The 19,340-nt window shown below is 35.4% G+C and overlaps 1 protein-coding gene across 8 annotated transcripts in view; it reads left to right on the top strand.

Moving 5' to 3' along the window:
* Positions 1-19,340, top strand: part of CCDC91 (coiled-coil domain containing 91) — a 409,698-nt gene that overhangs the window by 220,106 nt on the left and 170,252 nt on the right. For 7 of the 8 annotated variants that reach the window (XM_070046418.1, XM_060305802.2, XM_060305803.1 and 4 more), the window contains exon 8: positions 2,146-2,253. The exons of the other annotated variant lie outside the window; for it this stretch is intronic. In XM_070046418.1, coding sequence (XP_069902519.1) covers positions 2,146-2,253 — 108 coding nt within the window. The remainder of the gene's footprint in view (positions 1-2,145; positions 2,254-19,340) is intronic. 8 annotated transcript variants of the gene reach the window in all.

Here is a 19,340-nt window from a genome sequence, read left to right as displayed (position 1 = left end):
TTTTTATACTTACAGCACACAAGAAATTTTAAGGCAGTTATTATGGTATATTACATAGGAAAACGAATATCCAGTTATATAATGATAGATCAAGCCATAGAAGCATGCAGCTAGTACCATTGTGTATTGCTAAGCATGTCCATAATTAATATTCTAGTTCTAAAGATGGTTTTTGAACACTACCTCTTTTGTTTGGACTTTGGCACTAATAGTTCCACAGTTCAGTATTATAGGCCAATTTTTTTTAAAGAAATCTTATTATTTTATTTAAAAAATCTTGTCATTATCCTATGGTACTTGACCTCCTTGAAGTTTGGAAGAAAATGAGTATATAGTATACAAATCAGTCACCAGAGGAAAAAATACTATTCATTTTTGTTTCTTAATTATGGTGAGAAAATATTATTTTATTTCATTAACTTACCTGTCCCTCCAAATGATATAATTTACTAGAAAATCACAACTGGGTATTTAACCTGGGATTATTTGGAATCATGGCAAATAGGAAGTGAAACAGTTCTTACCATCAAGCAAAACAATTCTGCCGTAACCCAAGTCCCCCAAAAGAATGGCATTTTTCTCTCTACAAAAGATGCCATGAATATACCCAACAGAATTGTACATAGTTGTATCATCCTTTAAATTTTCTGAAGTCCAATGAATAGTATTGTATTTTGCCAAAGGTAAATTAGAGCTTTACATTATCTAGTCACAGTTTAAGAGGTTAAATTATAGTGTCTTCTATAAATTATCGTTATGGAATCTTTAGAGGACATATAATGTATAAATGAAGGGCTAAAGCAGTTCTGTTAAGCAGTTCTTTATACTTTGGTTAAGCCGTGGTCAGAGGTTTATTTTCCTTTACTAGTTTACTAGTAATTTTGCAGCTTCAGAGTGACAACTATTGAATTATAGGAGTAGTAGCATCATCAGAAGACAGTTTAACATTTGCAAAAGAAAGATAATTATTTGAAGATTTGAGACTTATTCAGAGGTTTTCAAAATATTTTTGTCTCAGTTTTAAAAAATACATACATATTTATTTAGCCTCTTAATGCATGTTGTTTCCAACCAAGTAAATCTGTTTTCAAAGCAGAGATTATTTAAGAGATTTGGCATATTTTTCTTTTCTTGGCGAATGTACCAAAGGTCTGTTTTCTATAAGACATGTGTCTGTTTCAACTTACTATTTTGATTATGAGTAGTTTGTTATCCAGATAGACCTTCAAAAATAGAATATTTGCTAAAGAGTTCTTATGTATATGGTTAAATGCATATTTTAGAATGATTTAGGATTTATAAATAGCATGTAAGATAATACTGGGAACATGTTAACTATAACATATAATGCCTGAAAAAAAAAAAAAGGAAAGGAAAAAAGATGATAATATTGTAAACATCTCCAATAAGGAAGTGAGTGGGTGGAACATCTTCCAGTGTTGATTTGGCTTGCCTTACAATAGTGTTAACATCTTTATATTTAACTGACCGAGCTTCCAGCATTTACACTATCCACTTAAGTTTGTGTAGGCTCCCAAGTTTTATTACTTTTTATGAATATTGCCTTAAGATCCTGACTTCCACACTTTGCCTTATACCTTTTCACATTAGGGGCGTGAACTTCCTGGGGGGCAGCTCTTTTATGTTTGAAATTGCTCAGAGTTTCCATCTGCTTTTACTTGATTTGTGGTCTTGAAGATCATGCTTGGCCCATGGGATATTACAGTGTGCCGAGAGGATGTGGAGTTTTGTCAGCCAGTGAAATATGTCTGGTTTTTTTCTCTTCTCTTTTTTTTCAGCAGCTTTCACATGCTTCTCATCCTGTGTGGTCTTCACTAAACTGAATTTATATTTAACAGAACTACTCACCCTCTTTATCATCTTCTATGACTTGGCCTTTTTACCGAGAAGGTGTGTGGAAGGAACATCTAAGCCAAAAAACTAATCTTGGCAATAGGAAAACCTAAAACCGAAAGCTTAAAGTAGTGTTATATATGAATTTGCTTTAATATTCACAAATGTGTATTTTGTAATGCAGAATAGTATCATATTTCAGATATGTACAACTGTCAAAAAAATTTCTCATGCCAACAGTAGATTCCAAGTTTTGTCTGTGATCCACATGACATTTTTGCTTGTTTTTAGGCACTACTGCAGTCTTCAGTTAAGCAACAAGTAGAAGCTATTGAAAAACAGTACATTTCTGCAATAGAGAAACAAGCACACAAGTGTGAAGAGTTGTTAAATACTCAGGTAATAAAGTTGCACATCCATTGTATATTTATACTTTTCTTCTGACTCTCTTCCCCTGAGAACTCTATAGCTGTTTATTCAGTTTCATGCCATTTACTTTCCTTGGTGTATTTTGGAGAAAAAAATATGCTTATGTAAACTCAATGTTAAAGTTTCGGAATTTTATGATAGACTAAATATAGGGCTAAAGGCCTAAAGTATGTAGATCATCCCCAAATTAACGAAAATTCTTATGCTAATTTCTGGGTTATAATATTATTTATCAAATAACAGAAGCAAAAGATTACTGTAAATGTATAATGGCATCTGAAATGATTTTTAGTGGTACAAGATTTATAAATAACATTTGAATTTGAAGTATGTATTTATGTTTGAATTACCTTTCATTGCTTATAGGAATTAGTTTCTGTTTAAAATTTTTTTCTGGTGACTGTGTTTTCTTTTCTTGATTTAATGTCTTAGAAAGCATTGCAGACATGATTATTGGATTTACATTAAACAATCAATTGAAGAGCATATATGTATATGTCATAGTATGAATAATTAGTGCAAGAAGTTCCCAGCAACACTTTTGAATAACATAACACTTGGTAGGTGAAAATAAAATCAACCTTATACAAAGGACCTATTTTGTATCACAGGAAGAAAATATACTAATAGGAAAACAAAATTAGGTCTAGAATTTTTTTTTTTTTTTTTAAAGAAGATGTTGGGGGTAGGAGTTTATTAATTAATTAATTTATTTTTGCTGTGTTGGGTCTTCGTTTCTGTGCGAGGGCTTCCTCTAGTTGTGGCAAGCGGGGGCCACCCTTCATCGTGGTGCACGGGCCTCTCACTGTCGCGGCGTCTCTTGTTGCAGAGCACAGGCTCCAGACGCGCAGGCTCAGTAGTTGTGGCTCACGGGCATAGTTGCTCTGCAGCATGTGGGATCCTCCCAGACCAGGGCTCGAACCCGTGTCCCCTGCATTAGCAGGCAGATTTGCAACCACTGCGCCACCAGGGAAGCCCCAGGTCTAGAATTTAAATGGAGATTTATAAACATACCATTCTATCCCCAAGACTGGGGATATCTCATTGTAGTTTTGATTTGCATTTCTCTAATGATTAATGATGTCGAGCATTCTTTCATTTTTTTGTTGGAAATCTGTATATCTTCTTTTGGACAAATGTCTGTTTAGGTCTTCTGCCCATTTTTGGACTGGGTTGTTTGTTTTTTTGATATTGAGCTTCATGAGCTGCTTGTATATTTTGGAGATTAATCATTTGTTAGTTACTTCATTTGCAAATATTTTCTCCCATTCTGAGGGTTGTCTTTTCACATTGTTTATGGTTTCCTTTGCTGTGCAAAAGCTTTTAAGTTTCATTAGGTCCCATGTGTTTATTTTTGTTTTTATTTCCATGTATCTAGGAGGTGGGTCAAAAAGGATCTTGCTGTGATTTATGTCATAGAGTGTTCTGCCTGTGTTTTCCTCTAAGAATTTGATAGTGTCTGGCCTTACATTTAGGTCTTCAATCCATTTAGAGTTTATTTTTGTGTATGGTGTTAGGGAGTGTTCTAATTTCATACTTTTACATGTAGCTGTCCAGTTTTCCCAGCACCACTTATTGAAGAGGTTGTCTTTTCTCCACGGTATATTCTTACCTCCTTTATCAAAGATAAGGTGACTGTATGTGCATGGGTTTATCGCTGGGCTTTGTATCATGTTTCATTGATCTGTATTTCTGCTTTTGTGCCAGTACCATACTGTCTTAATTACTGTAGCTTTGTAGTATAGTCTGAAGTTAGGGAGCCTGATTCCTCCAGCTCCGTTTTTCTTTCTCAAGATTGTTTTGGCTATTTGGGGTCTTTTATCATACAAATTGTGAAAATTTTTGTTCCAGTTCTGTGAAAAATGCCAGTGGTAGTTTGATAGGGATTGCATTGAATCTGTAGATTGCTTTGGGAAGTAGAGTCATTTTCACAATGTTGATTCTTCCCATCCAAGAACACGCTATATCTCTCCATCTATTTGTATCATCTTTAATTTCTTTCATCAGTGTCTTACAATTTTCTGCATACAGATCTTTTGTCTCCTTAGGTAGGTTTATTCCTTAGTATTTTATTCCTTTTGTTGCAATGGGAAATGGGATTGTTTTCTTAATTTCACTTTCGGATTTTTCATCATTAGTGTATAGGAATGCAAGAGATTTCTGTGCATTAATTTTGTATCCTGCTACTTTACCAAATTCATTGATTAGCTTTAGTAGTTTTCTGATAGCATCTTTAGGATTCTCTGTGTATAGTATCATGTCATCTGCAAACAGTGACAACTTTACTTCTTTTCTGATTTGGATTCCTTTTATTTCTTTTTCTTCTCTGATTGCTGTGGCTAAAACTTCCAAAAGTATGTTGAATAATAGTGGTGAGAGTGGGCAACCTTGTTGTTCCTGATCTTAGTGGAAATGGTTTCAGTTTTTCACCATTGAGGACCATGTTGGCTGTGAGTTTGTCATATGCAGCCTTTGTTATGTTGAGGAAAGGTCCCTCTATGCCTACTTTCTGGAGGGTTTTTATCATAAATGGGTGTTGAATTTTGTTGAAAGCTTTCTCTGCATGTATTGAGGTGATCATATGCTTTTTCTCCTTCAGTTTGTTAATATGATTTATCACACTGATTGATTTGCGTATATTGAAGAATCCTTGTATTCCTGGAATAAACCCCACTTGATCATGGTGTATGATCCTTTTAATGTATTGTTGGATTCTGTTTGCTAGTATTTCATTAAGGATTTTTGCATCTATGTTCATCAGTGATATTGGCCTGTAGTTTTCTTTCTTTGTGACATCTTTGTCTGGTTTTGGTATCAGGGTGATGGTGGCCTCATAGAATGCGTTTGGGAGTGTTCCTCCCTCTGCTATATTTTGGAAGAGTTGGAGAAGGATAGGTGTTGGCTCTTCTCTAAATGTTTGATAGAATTTGCCTGTGAAGCCGTCTGGTCCTGGGCTTTGGTTTGTTGGAAGATTTTTAATCACAGTTTCAATTTCAGTGCTTGTGACCTGTCTGTTCATATTTTCTATTTCTTCCTGGTTCAGTCTCCACAGGTTGTGCATTTCTAAGAATTTGTCCATTTCTTCCAGGTTGTCCATTTTATTAGCATATAGTTGCTTGTAGTAGTCTGTCATGATCCTTTGTATTTCTGCAGTATCACTTTTTACTTCTCCTTTTTCATTTCTAATTCTATTGATTTGAGTCTTCTCCCTTTTTTTCTTTATGAGTTTGACTAATGGTTTATCAATTTTGTTTGTCTTCTCAAAGAACTAGCTTTTAGTTTTATTGATCTTTGCTATCGTTTCCTTCATTTTTTTTTTCATTTCTTTCTGATCTGATCTTTATGATTTCTTTACTTCTGCTAACTTTGGAGTTTTCTTGTCCTTCCTTCTCTAATAGCTTTAGGTGTAAGCTTAGGTTGTTTATCTGAGATGTTTCTTAAGGTAGGATTGTATTGCTGTAAACTTCCCTCTTAGAACTGCTTTTGCTGCATCCCATAGGTTTTGGGTCATCGTGTTTTCATTGTCATTTGTTTCTAGGTATTTTTTGATTCCCTGTTCGATTTCTTCAGTGATCTCTTGATTATTAAGTTGTGTATTGTTTACCTTCCATTTGTTTGTATTTTTTTACAGAGTTTTTCCTGTAATTGATATCTAGTCTTATAGCGTTGTAGTCAGAAAAGATACTTGATACGATTTCAATTTTCTTAAATTTACCAAGGCTTGATTTGTGACCCATGATATGATCTATCCTGGAGAATGTTCCATGAGCACTTGAGAAGAATGTGTATTCTGTTGTTTTTGGATGGAATGTCCTATAAATATCAGTTAAGTCCATCTTGTTTAATGTATCATTTAAAGCTTGTGTTTCCTTATTTATTTTCATTTTGGATGATCTGTCTATTGGTGAAAGTGGGATGTTAAAGTCTCCTATATGATTGTGTTACTGTCGATTTCCCCTTTTATGGCTGTTAGTGTTTGCCTTATGTATTGGGGTGCTCCTATGTTGGGTGCATAAATATATGCACCCATAGGAGGTGCTCCTATATTGGGTGCATAAATATTTACAACTGTTATATCTTCTTCTTGGATTGATCCCTTGATCATTATGTAGTGTCCTTTTTTGTCTCTTGTAATAGTCTTTGTTTTAAAGTCTATTTTATGTGATATGAGGCATCCCTCACTTTCAGTCTCTGTGTGTCCCTAAGTCCGAAGTGGGTCTCTTGTAGACAGCATATATATGGATCTTGTTTTCATATCCATTCAGCCAGTCTGTGTGTTTTGGTTGGAGCATTTAATCCATTTACACTTAAGGTAATTATCGATATGTATGTTTCTGTTACCATTTTCTTAATTGTTTTAGGTTTGTTATTGTACGTCTCTTCTTTCTCTTGTGTTACCTGCCTAGAGAAGTTCCTGTAGCATTTGTTGTAAGGCTGGTTTGGTGGTGCTGAATTCTCTTAGCTTTTTCTTGTCTATAAAGGTTTTAATTTCTCCGTCAAATCTGAATGAGATCCTTGCTAAGTAGAGTAATCTTGGTTGTAGGATTTTCCTTTTCATCACTTTAAATATGTCCTGCCATTCCCTTCTGGCTTGCAGAGTTTCTGCTGAAAGATCAGCTGTTAACCTTATGGGGATTCCCTTGTGTATTATTTGTTGTTTTTCCTTTGCTTCTTTTAATATGTTTTCTTTGTATTTAGTTTTTGATAGTTTGAATAATATGTGTCTTTGCGTGTTTCTCCTTGGATTTATCCTCTATGGGACTCTCTGGGCTTCCTGGACTTGATTAACTATTTCCTTTCCCATATTAGGGAAGTTTTCAACTACAATCCCTTCAAATATTTTCTCAGTCCCTTTCTTTTTCTCTTCTTCTTTTGGGACCCCTGTAATTCGAATGTTGGTGCATTTAATATTGTCCCAGAGGTCCTGAGACTGTCCTCAATTCTTTTCATTCTTTTTTCTTTATCTGCTCTGCAGTAGTTATTTCCACTATTTTATCTTCCAGGTCACTTACCCGTTATTCTGCTATTGATCCCTTCTAGAGAATTTTTGATTTCATTTATTGTGTTGTCCATCACTGTTTGTTTCCTCTTTAGTTCTTTTAGGTCCTTGTTAAATGTTTCTTGTATTTTCTCCATTCTATTTCCAAGATTTTGGATCATCTTTACTATCATTATTCTGAATTGTTTTTCAGGTAGACTGCCTATTTCCTCTTCATTTGTTAAGTCTGGTGGGTTTTTATCTTGCTCCTTCATCTGCTGTGTGTTTTTCTGTCTTCTCATTTTGCTTAACTTACTGTGACTGGTGTCTCCTTTTTGCAGGCTGCAGGTTCATAGTTCCCGTTGTTTTTGGTGTCTGTCCCCAGTGGCTAAGGTTGTTTTTCAGTGGCTTGTGTAGACTTCCTGGTGTAGGGGACTAGTGCCTGTGTTCTGGTGGATGAGACTGGATCTTGTCTTTTTGGTGGGCAGGTCCACGTGTGGTGGTGTGTTTTGGGGTGTCTGTGGCCTTATTATGATTTTAGGTAGCCTCTCTGCTAATCGAGGGTGTTGTGTTCCTTTCTTGCTAGTTTTTTGGCATAGGGTGTCCAACACTGTATCTTGCTGGTCGTTGAGTGGAGCTGGGTCTTGGCGTTGAGATGGAGATCTCTGGGAGATTTTCGCCGTTTCATATTACGTGGAGCTGGGAGGTCTCTTGTGGACCAGTGTCCTGAACTTGGCTCTCCCACCTCAGAGGCACAGCCCTGATGCCTGGCAATCCTGTACTGCACTGAAGGATTGTTCATGTGTGACATCATTCATTAAAATAAAGCCCATGGCCCCACGATAATAGGCTGTGGTGATAACCCTGTATCTTTCCTGGCCTGCTGTGTTCTGCTAGTGTTGGAGGGTCTCCTGCAGAGGCAGGGGGCAGCAGTGGCTCACCAACGGACATGGACACTGGCAGCAGAAGTTCTGGGAAGTACCCCTTGGCGTGAGCCCTCCTCAGTGTCTTTTTAATAAATGGCTTGGAAGAGGAAATATACAAGAAATTTTATAAATTTGATGTAACAATTATACTCTTTTGGGTGGTGAAATACCAGGGTGTCAGAGATATGAAGTATATGACTACGTTAATGGACAGAAAACTCACAGAGAAGAATAGGTCATAAGAGCATAAGGCATGAATTAGCCAAGCCAGGCTAGGTTATGCCCTAAACCCTCTGGCTTCAGACAGCAACGGTTTATGTCTTACTAATTCTCCATGTACACTGAGAATTCTTTGGGGGCTCAGTCTCATGATGTCCTCACCCTAGGAACTAGCCTGATAGCATAGTTCCTGTTGGAACATTACCTGTTATCTTGTAGAGTGAAAAAAAGCCCAGTCAGATTTCCTACTGGTAAGTCAGCATTCTGGACTGGAAATGACACTTCCACTCCCAATTTGTATCTACAGTGCCCCACACAGTCATAATGGGGCCAGGAAGTGAGATCCTGCTATGAATCTGGAAGGGAGAGCACAGGAAATACTTGATAAGCAGAACTAATATACCGCGGTCTGCTCTTTTTTCACCAAATATTCCCAGTCTCCATGTCTCAGGCAAATTTGCTTACCTGCCCACATGGGAGAGGTAAGTTCTATCCAGCTATAGCCTCAAGCTCAGAAGTCCAGGATCGTTGAGTGACAGGTGAGAATGTGTTGCAGTCTCTATATCATCAGTTTCATATATATAGTCCCTTTTGACCTGAAGTGCCAGAAACTGAAATGTATGTTGTTTATCCCCAACATATCTAGTATATAGTGGCAAGATAAAGGTTGGGTATGTACTGTGAATGGTCTCAGTAGGAAAGATGAAGAATCAGACATACACAGCTATCGTTAGTATGTAGCAATTCTAAAATCTCAATGAACAGATTCAGTAAGGATCTCTGCTGTGGGGGTAGGATTGCTCTTTGATTTACTGTGATTTACTGTGAATGGATTTACTGTGATTTACTTTTCAGAGTTTAGGGCCAGGGTCTCTAGCCCATTGTTCTTTATGATCTTGTAGGGTTAAAATTTTTCAATATCTTTTTTTTGGCTATACCTAATGTGAGTATTGGAGATTATACCATTTCTCGGCCAGCTCCCTGTCTATATAAATTCAGGAGCCCTGGGTCATTTTAGGGTAGCAAATAGTCACAGTTCAGGATAATGATTCTTTTGACTTTTTATCTGTTTGATTGCAAACAGCTCCATTTGTCAGATGCAGACCCATTGTTATTTTAGCGACCTATGTTCTAGATTGAATATGTGTATATGCTTTCTACCCTCATGCTTGCCTATCTGTCTGTGTCTCTCCCTTTCTGATTAAAGATAACTTTTTTATCAAACCTGGGTTGAGGAAATCCCAGTTGGTCTCTTTTCCCCAAACCATTTGGTCCAAATGAAAGGATGTACAGGACAGTCACAGCCTTATTGGCACTTTGCTTGGAGGCACTTTAACCCATTGAATCTTTAACAGTGGGTATGACTACGTATTTGCTATTTGCAATAGCATGTTAAAGAATAAAATACCATGGAATCAATTTAACGAAGGAACAGAAAGACTTGTAAACTAAAAATGACAAAACGTTGCTGAAAGAAATGAAAAATAACCTAAATAAATGGAAAGACATCCCATGTTCATCAACTGAGATATATTTGGTGAAGAGCACTCAAGACTACCACAGGACATTTAGGGGATCACGAGCAATTCAGTGTGATGAAATACTATTTAAAAAACTAAACACTTAAAGGGAATATGATTATTAGATAAAAATCATGTAAAGTATAGAAATGGTATCTCACACATGTTTTTCAAATCATACTTCTTGAGATGTCATTTGAAATTTGAAAGAAGTAAATTTAATTTAATAAAAATAATACCTGAATGATTCCTTAGAATAATTTAGTTCAACCTTTCATGTGTATATGTGTCTCTTTTTTTCTCTTGCTCTCATTTTTTTTTTTTGTTCTTTTCAAATTAAGAGTTTAAGGGAAAAGCAAGTTAACACTAAAGAGTAGTTACAAGCCTGTGCACTGGAGTCAGACTGCCTGAATTATCCCTGGCTTTGTCACTTAGCTATGTTTCTATGGAATGTCCCTTAACCTCTCTGCCTTATTTTTCTCATCTATAAAATGAAATTCCTACCTCAGAGGATTGTTATGAGTATTATATGACATCAGATTTGCATAGTGCTTAGGATAGAACTTGGCACATTCTAGGTAGTTGTTGATATTAGCTACATTATTATCAACTTTGTTATTCTTGGCCAAGATCAGTTGTCTGGCTACTCTCAGAATCAGGGCTAGGATTCACATTTTCTGATTTCTAGTCTACAGAAGAAAGGCTACTTATTTGTAGTTCATGTTTTGTCATGTGTGTGGTATAAAAATGTCATCAGCCTTTAAATTTTTGAACATTTGTCCTGGGGCCACTTATATGAATGATAGATCAACACTTTGTCCCTCTCTCTCTCCATTATTCAATGAGGGCCTTTTATATGACTGGCACTCTGCTGGATTTATATGGATATAAAGTGAGCAAGACAGTCCTTCTAGTAAGTAAGGCAGACAGATGACATAATGACAAAGTAGTGTGGTAAGTCATGATGAAATAAAAAGTTACATGAGAGTACATTAAAGGAGTATATAACTCCTTCATATTGAGTCAGGGAAGACTCACTGGACTAATGATGAGTTCTCTGAGCATTCATAGATTTTAGTGACGTCAGAACTGAGAATTGAGCATGAGAGAGGTATGTGGAATAGCACATTCAAAATCCTTTAGATGAGAGAGTGTAATATAGATGTTTGAAAAGGGGTGAGGCTATTTGAGACTGCCAAATGAAAGATAATTTTATGCCATAGAAAGGATCATAAAGAACCTTGTCTGCTGCATTATCTGACAGGAAATTGGGTGCTATTAAAAGATATTAACTAGAGAAGGGACATTTGTCCCAATTTGTTGTTATTGTTTGTTTTCTTACGATTGAATTTTAAGAGTTCTTTACATATTCTGGATATAAATCTTTCCTCAGATATTTGATGTTCAAATACTTTACTATAGTCTATGGCTTGTCTTTTCTTCTAATGTATTTATAAGAGCAGAAATTCTAAATGATATGAAATGCAGTTTTTCAGTTTTCTTTCTATGGGTCATTCTTTTGGTGTTATATGTAAGAAGTATTAACCCAAAATCAAAAAGATTTTCTTCTATGTTTAATTTTAAAAGTTTTAGTTCATAATTTCAGTTTTATAAGTGATTCCAAATATTCCATTGATTTTTATATATGGTTCTAGATATGGATTGAAGTTCCCTTTTTTTGCATATGGATATCTAAGCATTATAGTCTTAATTGCTAAAAAGACTCTTATTTTACCAGTAAATTTCCTTTGTACCTTCATCAAAAAATCAATCATGTATGTGTGGGTTTATTACTTGACTGTCTACCAGTTTCATTTATCTATTTGTCTATCTCAGCTCCAGTACTATACTGTTTATTTACTGTAGGTATTTAATAAGTCTTGAAGTCCTGCAATATTGTTCTTATATTTCAAAGTTGTTGTTGGCTATTCTAGGTCATTCATATTTCCATGTAATTTTTATAATCAGCCTGTCAACTTCTACAGCAAAGCATGCTGGGATGTTTTGAACTGTGTTTACTCACAACCAAATACTCTTGACACCAAATATGTGGGTTTTAACGCCAAGCAATTCTCTAGTTCTATGTGGACACCAACTGGATGTCTTAAAGTCAATTTAATTCTGACACTACCCAGAGTTAGTGCAGAGCCCACTGGTTAAGGGCTCAGTTCCATAAGACTACCCTACTTCAAATGCCAGTCCCAAGTCCTAGGCCTCCTGTATTTCTGACCAACTGGCTATAAATCAGGGGTTTCCACAAATGCGTCCCGAGGTTTGATAATCTATTAGAATGGCTCACACAACTCAGGAATATGCTTTACTTACTATTGCCAATTTATTATAAAGGATGAAACTTAGGAACAGCCAAATGGAAGAGATGCGTAGGGCAAAGTAAGGATGAGAAGGGGCACTGTGAAGCATTCATACCTTCTCTGGGTATGTCACCCTCCCAGCACCTTGATGTGTTCACTAACTTGGAAGCTCTCTGAATCCTGTTGTTTAGGGGTTTAGAGGTTTCATTACATGGGTATGATTGATTAAATCATTGGCCGTTGTTGATTAACTCAGTCTTCAGCACCTCTCGCTTCCCTAGAAGTTGGGGAAGAGGGTGAGGCTGAATCTTCCAACCCTCCAGTCACATGATTTGGTCCTCTGACAATCAGCCCCCATCCTGAAGCTATCTAGGGGCCTACCAAGAGTCTCCTCATTAGCATAAACTCATGTATGGTTGAAAGGGTCTTGTTGTATATAACAAAAGATACTCCTTTCACTCCTTTTACTCTGGAAATTCCAAGGGTTTTAGAAGCCTCGTGCTGGGAACTGGGGGTAAAGACCTAATATACATTTCTTATTGTATCACAGATATTGATTAGGATTGTGTTGAATCTATTTAGATGCAATTGACAACTTTACAATACTTAGTCTTTTTACCTTAGAACACAGTTTATTGCTCCACTTAGTTAGTCTTTTTTTTTTTCCTTTTTAAATTTTATTTTATTTATTTTTTATACAGCAGGTTCTTATTAGTTATCAATTTTGTACATATTAGTGTATATATGTCAATCCCAATCTCCCAATTAGTTAGGTCTTTTTAAATTTCCCAGTTTAAAATTTTTCACTGTTCAGGTCTAGCACATTTTTTTTTGGTCAGATTTATCTCAGTGTATTTCATATTTCTTTAATGCTAGTTTGACATTTATTTATTTTTTTAATTTTAATTACCCAATGCCTGTTACTAGTACATAGAAATACAATTGATTGTTGTGTATTGGTCTTGTATTCTGTAATGATACTAAAATCCATTATTAGTTTAAGCACCTTTTTTTGCAGAGTCCATGGGATTTTCTACATAGTTGTTGTCTGAGAGTAGAGGCATTGTTGCATCTTCCAGTTAATCTTGATGCCTTTTGTTTCTTTTTCTTAACTTATTGAACTGGCTGAACCTCTAGTAAATGTTAAAGTAGAAAGATATCTTTGCCTTTTTTTTTTTTTTTGACCATGGGAAGAAAACATTCAATTTTTAATCATTAGATATAAAGTTAGCTATAGACATCCTTGTGAAAGCCACTTATTAGGTTGAGTATTTTTCTTCCTACTCTGAGTTTTTATTCCAGGAATAGATGTTGGATTTTATCAAACAAATATATATTATATACATATATATATGCATATATATGTGTATGTATGTGTGTGTAATTTTTTCATAAAACTTTAGTGATGTCTCTTATTTTATTCCAGATACTAGTAATCTGTGTCTTCTTTTTTCCTCATGAATTTTGTAGAGGTTTATAATTTTTTTATCAATTCAAAGAGTCAGCTTTTGATTTCATTGATTTTCTTTTTGTTTTTTCTGATTTCTACATCACTGATTTCTACTCGGACCTTTATTATTTTATTTCTTTAACTTAATTTTAATTTGGGTTTTAATTTGCACTTATTCTAGTGTCTTAAAGTAGAAGTTTAGGTCATTGGTTGAAATCTTTCTTCTATAAATAACCTATTTAGTGATGTAAATTTTTTTCTAAGTACTGCTTTAGATATGTGTCTCACAGTTTCAAATGTCATTTTCATTTTCAATGAGAAAAAATACTTTAAAATTTCTCTGTTGATTTCTTTTTTTACCCTTGGATTATTTAGAAATGTGTTATTTAGTTTTCAGATATTCTGTGGTTTTCCAGATGTACTTCTTTTACTGATTTCTAATCTCCTTGTAGTGTAGACAGAGACTATACCTCATATGATTTAAATGCTTTTCTGAGATTTGTTTTATGGCCCATAATACAGTCTGTATTGGCAAATGTTCTTTGTCTACTTGAAAAGAATGTTCATTCTTCTGTTGGTGGAGTTCTTAATAAATATCATTTAGATCAAGTGTTTTGGTCATGTTGTTCAAGTCTTCCATGTTGTTAGAGATTTTTGTTCTATTTGTCTACCAGTTATTGAGAGGCATGTGTTAAAATGTCTGACTATACTTAATGCATTTGACTGGTTCTCCTTGGAGTTCTGTTTTTTGTTTTGTTTTGACCCCCAGAAATTTGAAACACTTCCATTTGGTGCATAAACATTTAGGATTATTATGTCTTCTTCACATAATTTTACCTTTAACACTATGAAATGCCCACCTCTTTCTCTGATAATATTATTTGCTATGAAATCTACTTCATATGATATTAATATAGTTTCTTCACCTTTCTTTTGATTATCATTAGAATGGTATATTTTCTCCTATCCTCATTGTTTTCCCTACTACCATGATGTGTTCTCTGGCTGGGACCCTTAAATTGAACAGACAAAAGGCAGACTAACAAGAGAAAACCATATGGATTTACTTAACATAATTTTACATGACATGGGAGCCTTCATAAAGACCCAAAGAAACAGTTATATCTGAATGTTTTTATACTAGGATTCGTGCAGTAAAGTCACGGAAAAACATGATAGGACAAAAAGGTGTGCCGTAAGGATAGTAAACTGGGGGAAGCTTAGCAAAACCTGTTAATTTGGATTCCTCTTGGCATCCCTCTGTCTTCAGAGATAAGGATGCGCCTTTCCTCAGGGTATGGAGAGGGCCCTCCTGACAAGAGCGTCTTTCGATCTGCTTTGGGCAAGAAGGAGGAGGTCAGAGAGTCCTTCTCACATGTGCCTTTCCTCAAGTTCCTTTAGCTTAAAATATTGAATATATCAAGGTGTCATATTTTGAGATAGCGTGTTCTGAACTCCACCAGTTTCATTATGACATATTTACTTCATATCTTTTACATTGGGGGTGGGGTGACAAATAAAGATAAGGCTCAACTTCTCTGTCATGTTTTCCTTCCTCCTCCTTCCCTAAAGAGCCAGCATTATACAGAGTTTACCATGTTTTTGCTCTTACGCCATGTACCCACAACTATTTAATATTTAGTTCTAGTTTGTTCTTAAATTCCCCAAAATGTTATTGTTGTTATTTCATTTCTTATTATGATATACTCACATATTTACGAATACTATATTTCATTTTACTTCTTGCCTTCTTTCCTTTCTCATGTGTTCAATTTACTTCCTATATTATAGTCTTTATTAACTCTATAGTATAAACTTACTTAATTTTTGTTTTTTCTGATAATTTTTGTTACACCCTAATTTGTGAATGACATTTCAGTGTTACATAAAATTCTGTAACAGTTATTTTCCTTGAAGATATTATTTCATTGTCTTTAAATCTCTATTGTTGTTTATGAGGTGTCTAATGTTAGTTCATTTATTGATATTTTGTAGATAGTCTTTAATCCTTGGTTGTTTTTAGTAGTTTCTCCTTATCTTTGGTGTTCTGTAATTTTACTTTTAAGTTATTTTGACTTTTTAAACATCCTGTGCAGGCATGGCAGTGGTATCTAACGACCCACCAAAATTTGTTCTTCTTCTTACCTAGTAGAGTTGTCACTGGCTAGCCGCTGCTCCCCCAGGGAGCCTTTTCCCTTGCCTTTACGGGGTTGATGCAGTTCTTAAAAGCCTCTTTTTGCTATTATATCCTCCCGTGAAATACCTGTCAAATAAAACAGTCGATATGAAATAAGTTTTTTCAAATTCAGCAGTTTAATTTATATTATGATTTCCCTGGACACTAAACAAAGTTCAAGTAAGTTACTTTTCATCAGTGATTTGTGAATGAAAGTAATGTGTATCAATCACTTCCTGGCCAAGATGGTTAAGAAGTAGATGGGCTCTGTCTGCCATCTCTTTCTTCTTTTGCTTGTAAGAGAAACATTAAAGTGCTTTGTCAATGACAGAACCATAGACATGGGGAGATTAAATTACCATTTGGAGGGAATCTGTTATTTAGGAACATTTCTATGAAGAAGACAGAAAACATATTAAGTCATTGAAATTTTGGGAATTATTTGTTGATGGCAGCTAGCATTATCTTAATATATCAAGACGCATTTGGCTTCATTATCTTTCAAAAACTTTTATACTGTTAATCAAATATATTTTTTTAGAACCCAGACTTTATCACAGAAGTATATGCATCTAGAAACCCACTGAAAAGTTTACCAGTTAAGAATCACTACTGTAATAAATAAACATAGGCAAGAAGTCAGACAGGTTGGATTACAAGCAAGTAAAAAGTCCTTGGTTTCTCTGTGTGTAGGACAGTGTGGAAAGTGAGAGTTCATTTTAGTTGAAAAGTGGGTAAGATTTGAATATTAATGTATGAAAGTGTCCAAAAATGTGATTGAAAAGGAGAAAAGTACCCAGCATTTTAAAAATTGGTTTAATTTTAAAAATTTACTTTGACTAGAATACATTTAAAATGAGAGAAAATCGTATCTGGCTTGAATTGAGATTAAGGAATGGTGATTTATGCCTGGTCTCCTGAATATCCTGCATATCACATTGTTCTCTTCTGTATGGCACAGGCATTTGTTCACACTTGGTTTTCTGAGTGTCATCTCTAGATCATGGGGATGTTTTAAAATATTCCCTGCATTCATTTAGAGGAAAATTGGTAGTCATAGATTGTTACAAGGCACCCACTCTCATTCTGCTTGGGCAGAACAGAAAAATATTGTTGTCTTGGCACCTTAAATATAGAAAAAAGAAACACAGAGGAAAGCCCATGGAGAGAAGAACTAAGGGCAAGAAGGTAGCAATAAACCAAGTGGCATATTGTTAAATCACACCCTAGTGAGATATATTCTATGTTTGAATCCCTTAGAAACAATGAGAACACCATTTCCCCTTATTGAAGACAGTAATGCTTTAGAACTGAAAATCAGACCTTTTTGGTGGAGGTCGGAGTGCAATTCTTCCTACTGCCCAAATAGTATGGAAAAAATTAAATGAAGATAACCCAAGGGTTTCAAGTATAATTAGCTAGCATTTTAGTACTATTATGGGCTCAGATACTCATTATCTTTTTATAGCCTACTTTAATGTTTATCTACTTTAATCATTTTTCCCCATTTTCTTTAAGGTTCATCTCCTGACATCCAGTTTAGGAGTCAGCTTAAAATGTTAATTATTTGTTTGTGAAGTACATTTTAAAATAAGTATTTTGAAGTAAATTTATTGTTAATGAGGATATATCTGTGAAATCATAATATAAAATATGCAAAGTGTGATTTTACGTGTAACATTGTGATTTGCAAATAACCTTTTAAAATGAATATATTGCATTAGGAAAACTATGTTTATTTAAGTTTTTTTCCTCAGTACAGAAAACAGTTGTTTTGAATTGAAATTTGTTTCTCTACCTAAAAAAATTTTGCTAAGATCTATGTTTAATATACAGTGGTTATGATCAATGTGGAAGATGTGATTCAAAAAACCAAGAATAAAGTGAAAAAAGTGTTGAAGGGCTTCCCTGGTGGCACAGTGGTTGAGAGTCCGCCTGCCAATGCAGGGGACGCGGGTTCGTGCCCCGGTCCGGGAGGATCCCACGTGCCGCGGAGCGGCTGGGCCTGTGAGCCATGGCCACTGAGCCTGCGCGTCCGGAGCTTGTGCTCTGCGACGGGAGAGGCCACAACAGTGAGAGGCCCACATACCGCAAAAAAAAAAAAAAAAAAAAAAAGTGTTGAAATTACTTTATGAAGAGTTTCAGCATATTTTATGCCTTTTTATTAATGATACTATTCACTACAAAAGCTATTTGAGTATAATTGTCAGGATACTTTCAGAATATTCAATGTTGATCAATGTTTTTTTCTTTTTTTCCTGAAGATTTATTTGTGAGATAATTTGTCCTGGAGCAGGAATGGCCCTTAAAACTTTGTTGTATTTGGATGAGAAGTCAGTACCTAGAGAGCATTCCCCATCCAGTTGGTGTTCGCAAAAATCTGATACAGGAAAAAAAGATACTAATCTTTACATCTAATAAACTTCTTATTAACTTTCTCTCTTTACAGCATTATTTCTGACAGGAGGAGGTTATGCCACTATCACTATTACCATTGTTGCTGCTGCACTAGTTTGGTATATATAGGTAGGAACTATTTTGGAAATTGTATTTTTCTTTTACCAGTCTTTTCCTATCCAAAAGCTTCTTGTGTGTAATCAAGGTGCATAGATGTGAATGTGTGTGTTTATGTATACTGTTACGGAAAAAATTATTGTCACTCTTATTTGAATGGTAAGGAATACTTCATTCAAGACTGTTGTGATAGGTGTCAAGCTTATTGCAATAAGGGAAGGAGATTGGGCTCAACTCATTGCAACAAGAACAAGTGGGAATTTATAGCTAGGGAAGCAGGTTGGGGGATTGGTGGATGGAAAATTGCTATGAGACATCAAGAGTAGGGGGGATTCTTACTAAACTGATGTAACAGAATTCTTGTTGAGGGCAATCCAAAGGGTTCAGATGTCAAGGACAGGGATAAGGAATTTGATTAAATATGGAGAGTAATCAGTTATCAAGAGTGAGGAATGAGGAATTTGATTGGGTATCAAGGGTTGGGGGGATTCTCTGTAACCTGACTTAGCAGGATTCTTGGTAATATTGGGCCTTGCAGACCTGGCCAGGATGGGGGCCAAGTTTGAGGCCTAGTAGAGAAGAGGGCTTAGAGAATCCTGATTAAAGTTTGGTCAGGACATGTCTTATCAGTACGCATCAATACTCAGATACACCCATCAATATCAATGATTATATACATATTTATTATGTATATGTTATTATGTACATGAGTGATTATAGACATATAAACTGGCCTCTTCCTCCTGTTGGCCTTGATCTTTGCATTCAGTTATGTTGCTTTGGTGGCCTCTGTCTCATCTTGTTCTGTGCTTTTATTTGTACTTCTTGAACCTTGCTACTGCTCTTCCCATATTCACTAAAATTTGCTCTGTCTGTGATGATCAGTCCCTTGTATAATGGCACCAGGAACCTATATGAGCTTCTAGTACTGGGCCTGGAATTTAGAATATTTGCTTTCACAC

The sequence above is a fragment of the Globicephala melas genome, chromosome 10, assembly GCF_963455315.2.
Source record: "Globicephala melas chromosome 10, mGloMel1.2, whole genome shotgun sequence".
NCBI classification, from domain to species: domain Eukaryota; kingdom Metazoa; phylum Chordata; class Mammalia; order Artiodactyla; family Delphinidae; genus Globicephala; species Globicephala melas.
Note: the sequence above shows the minus strand (reverse complement) of the source record. Positions and strands in the feature narration are given on the sequence as shown.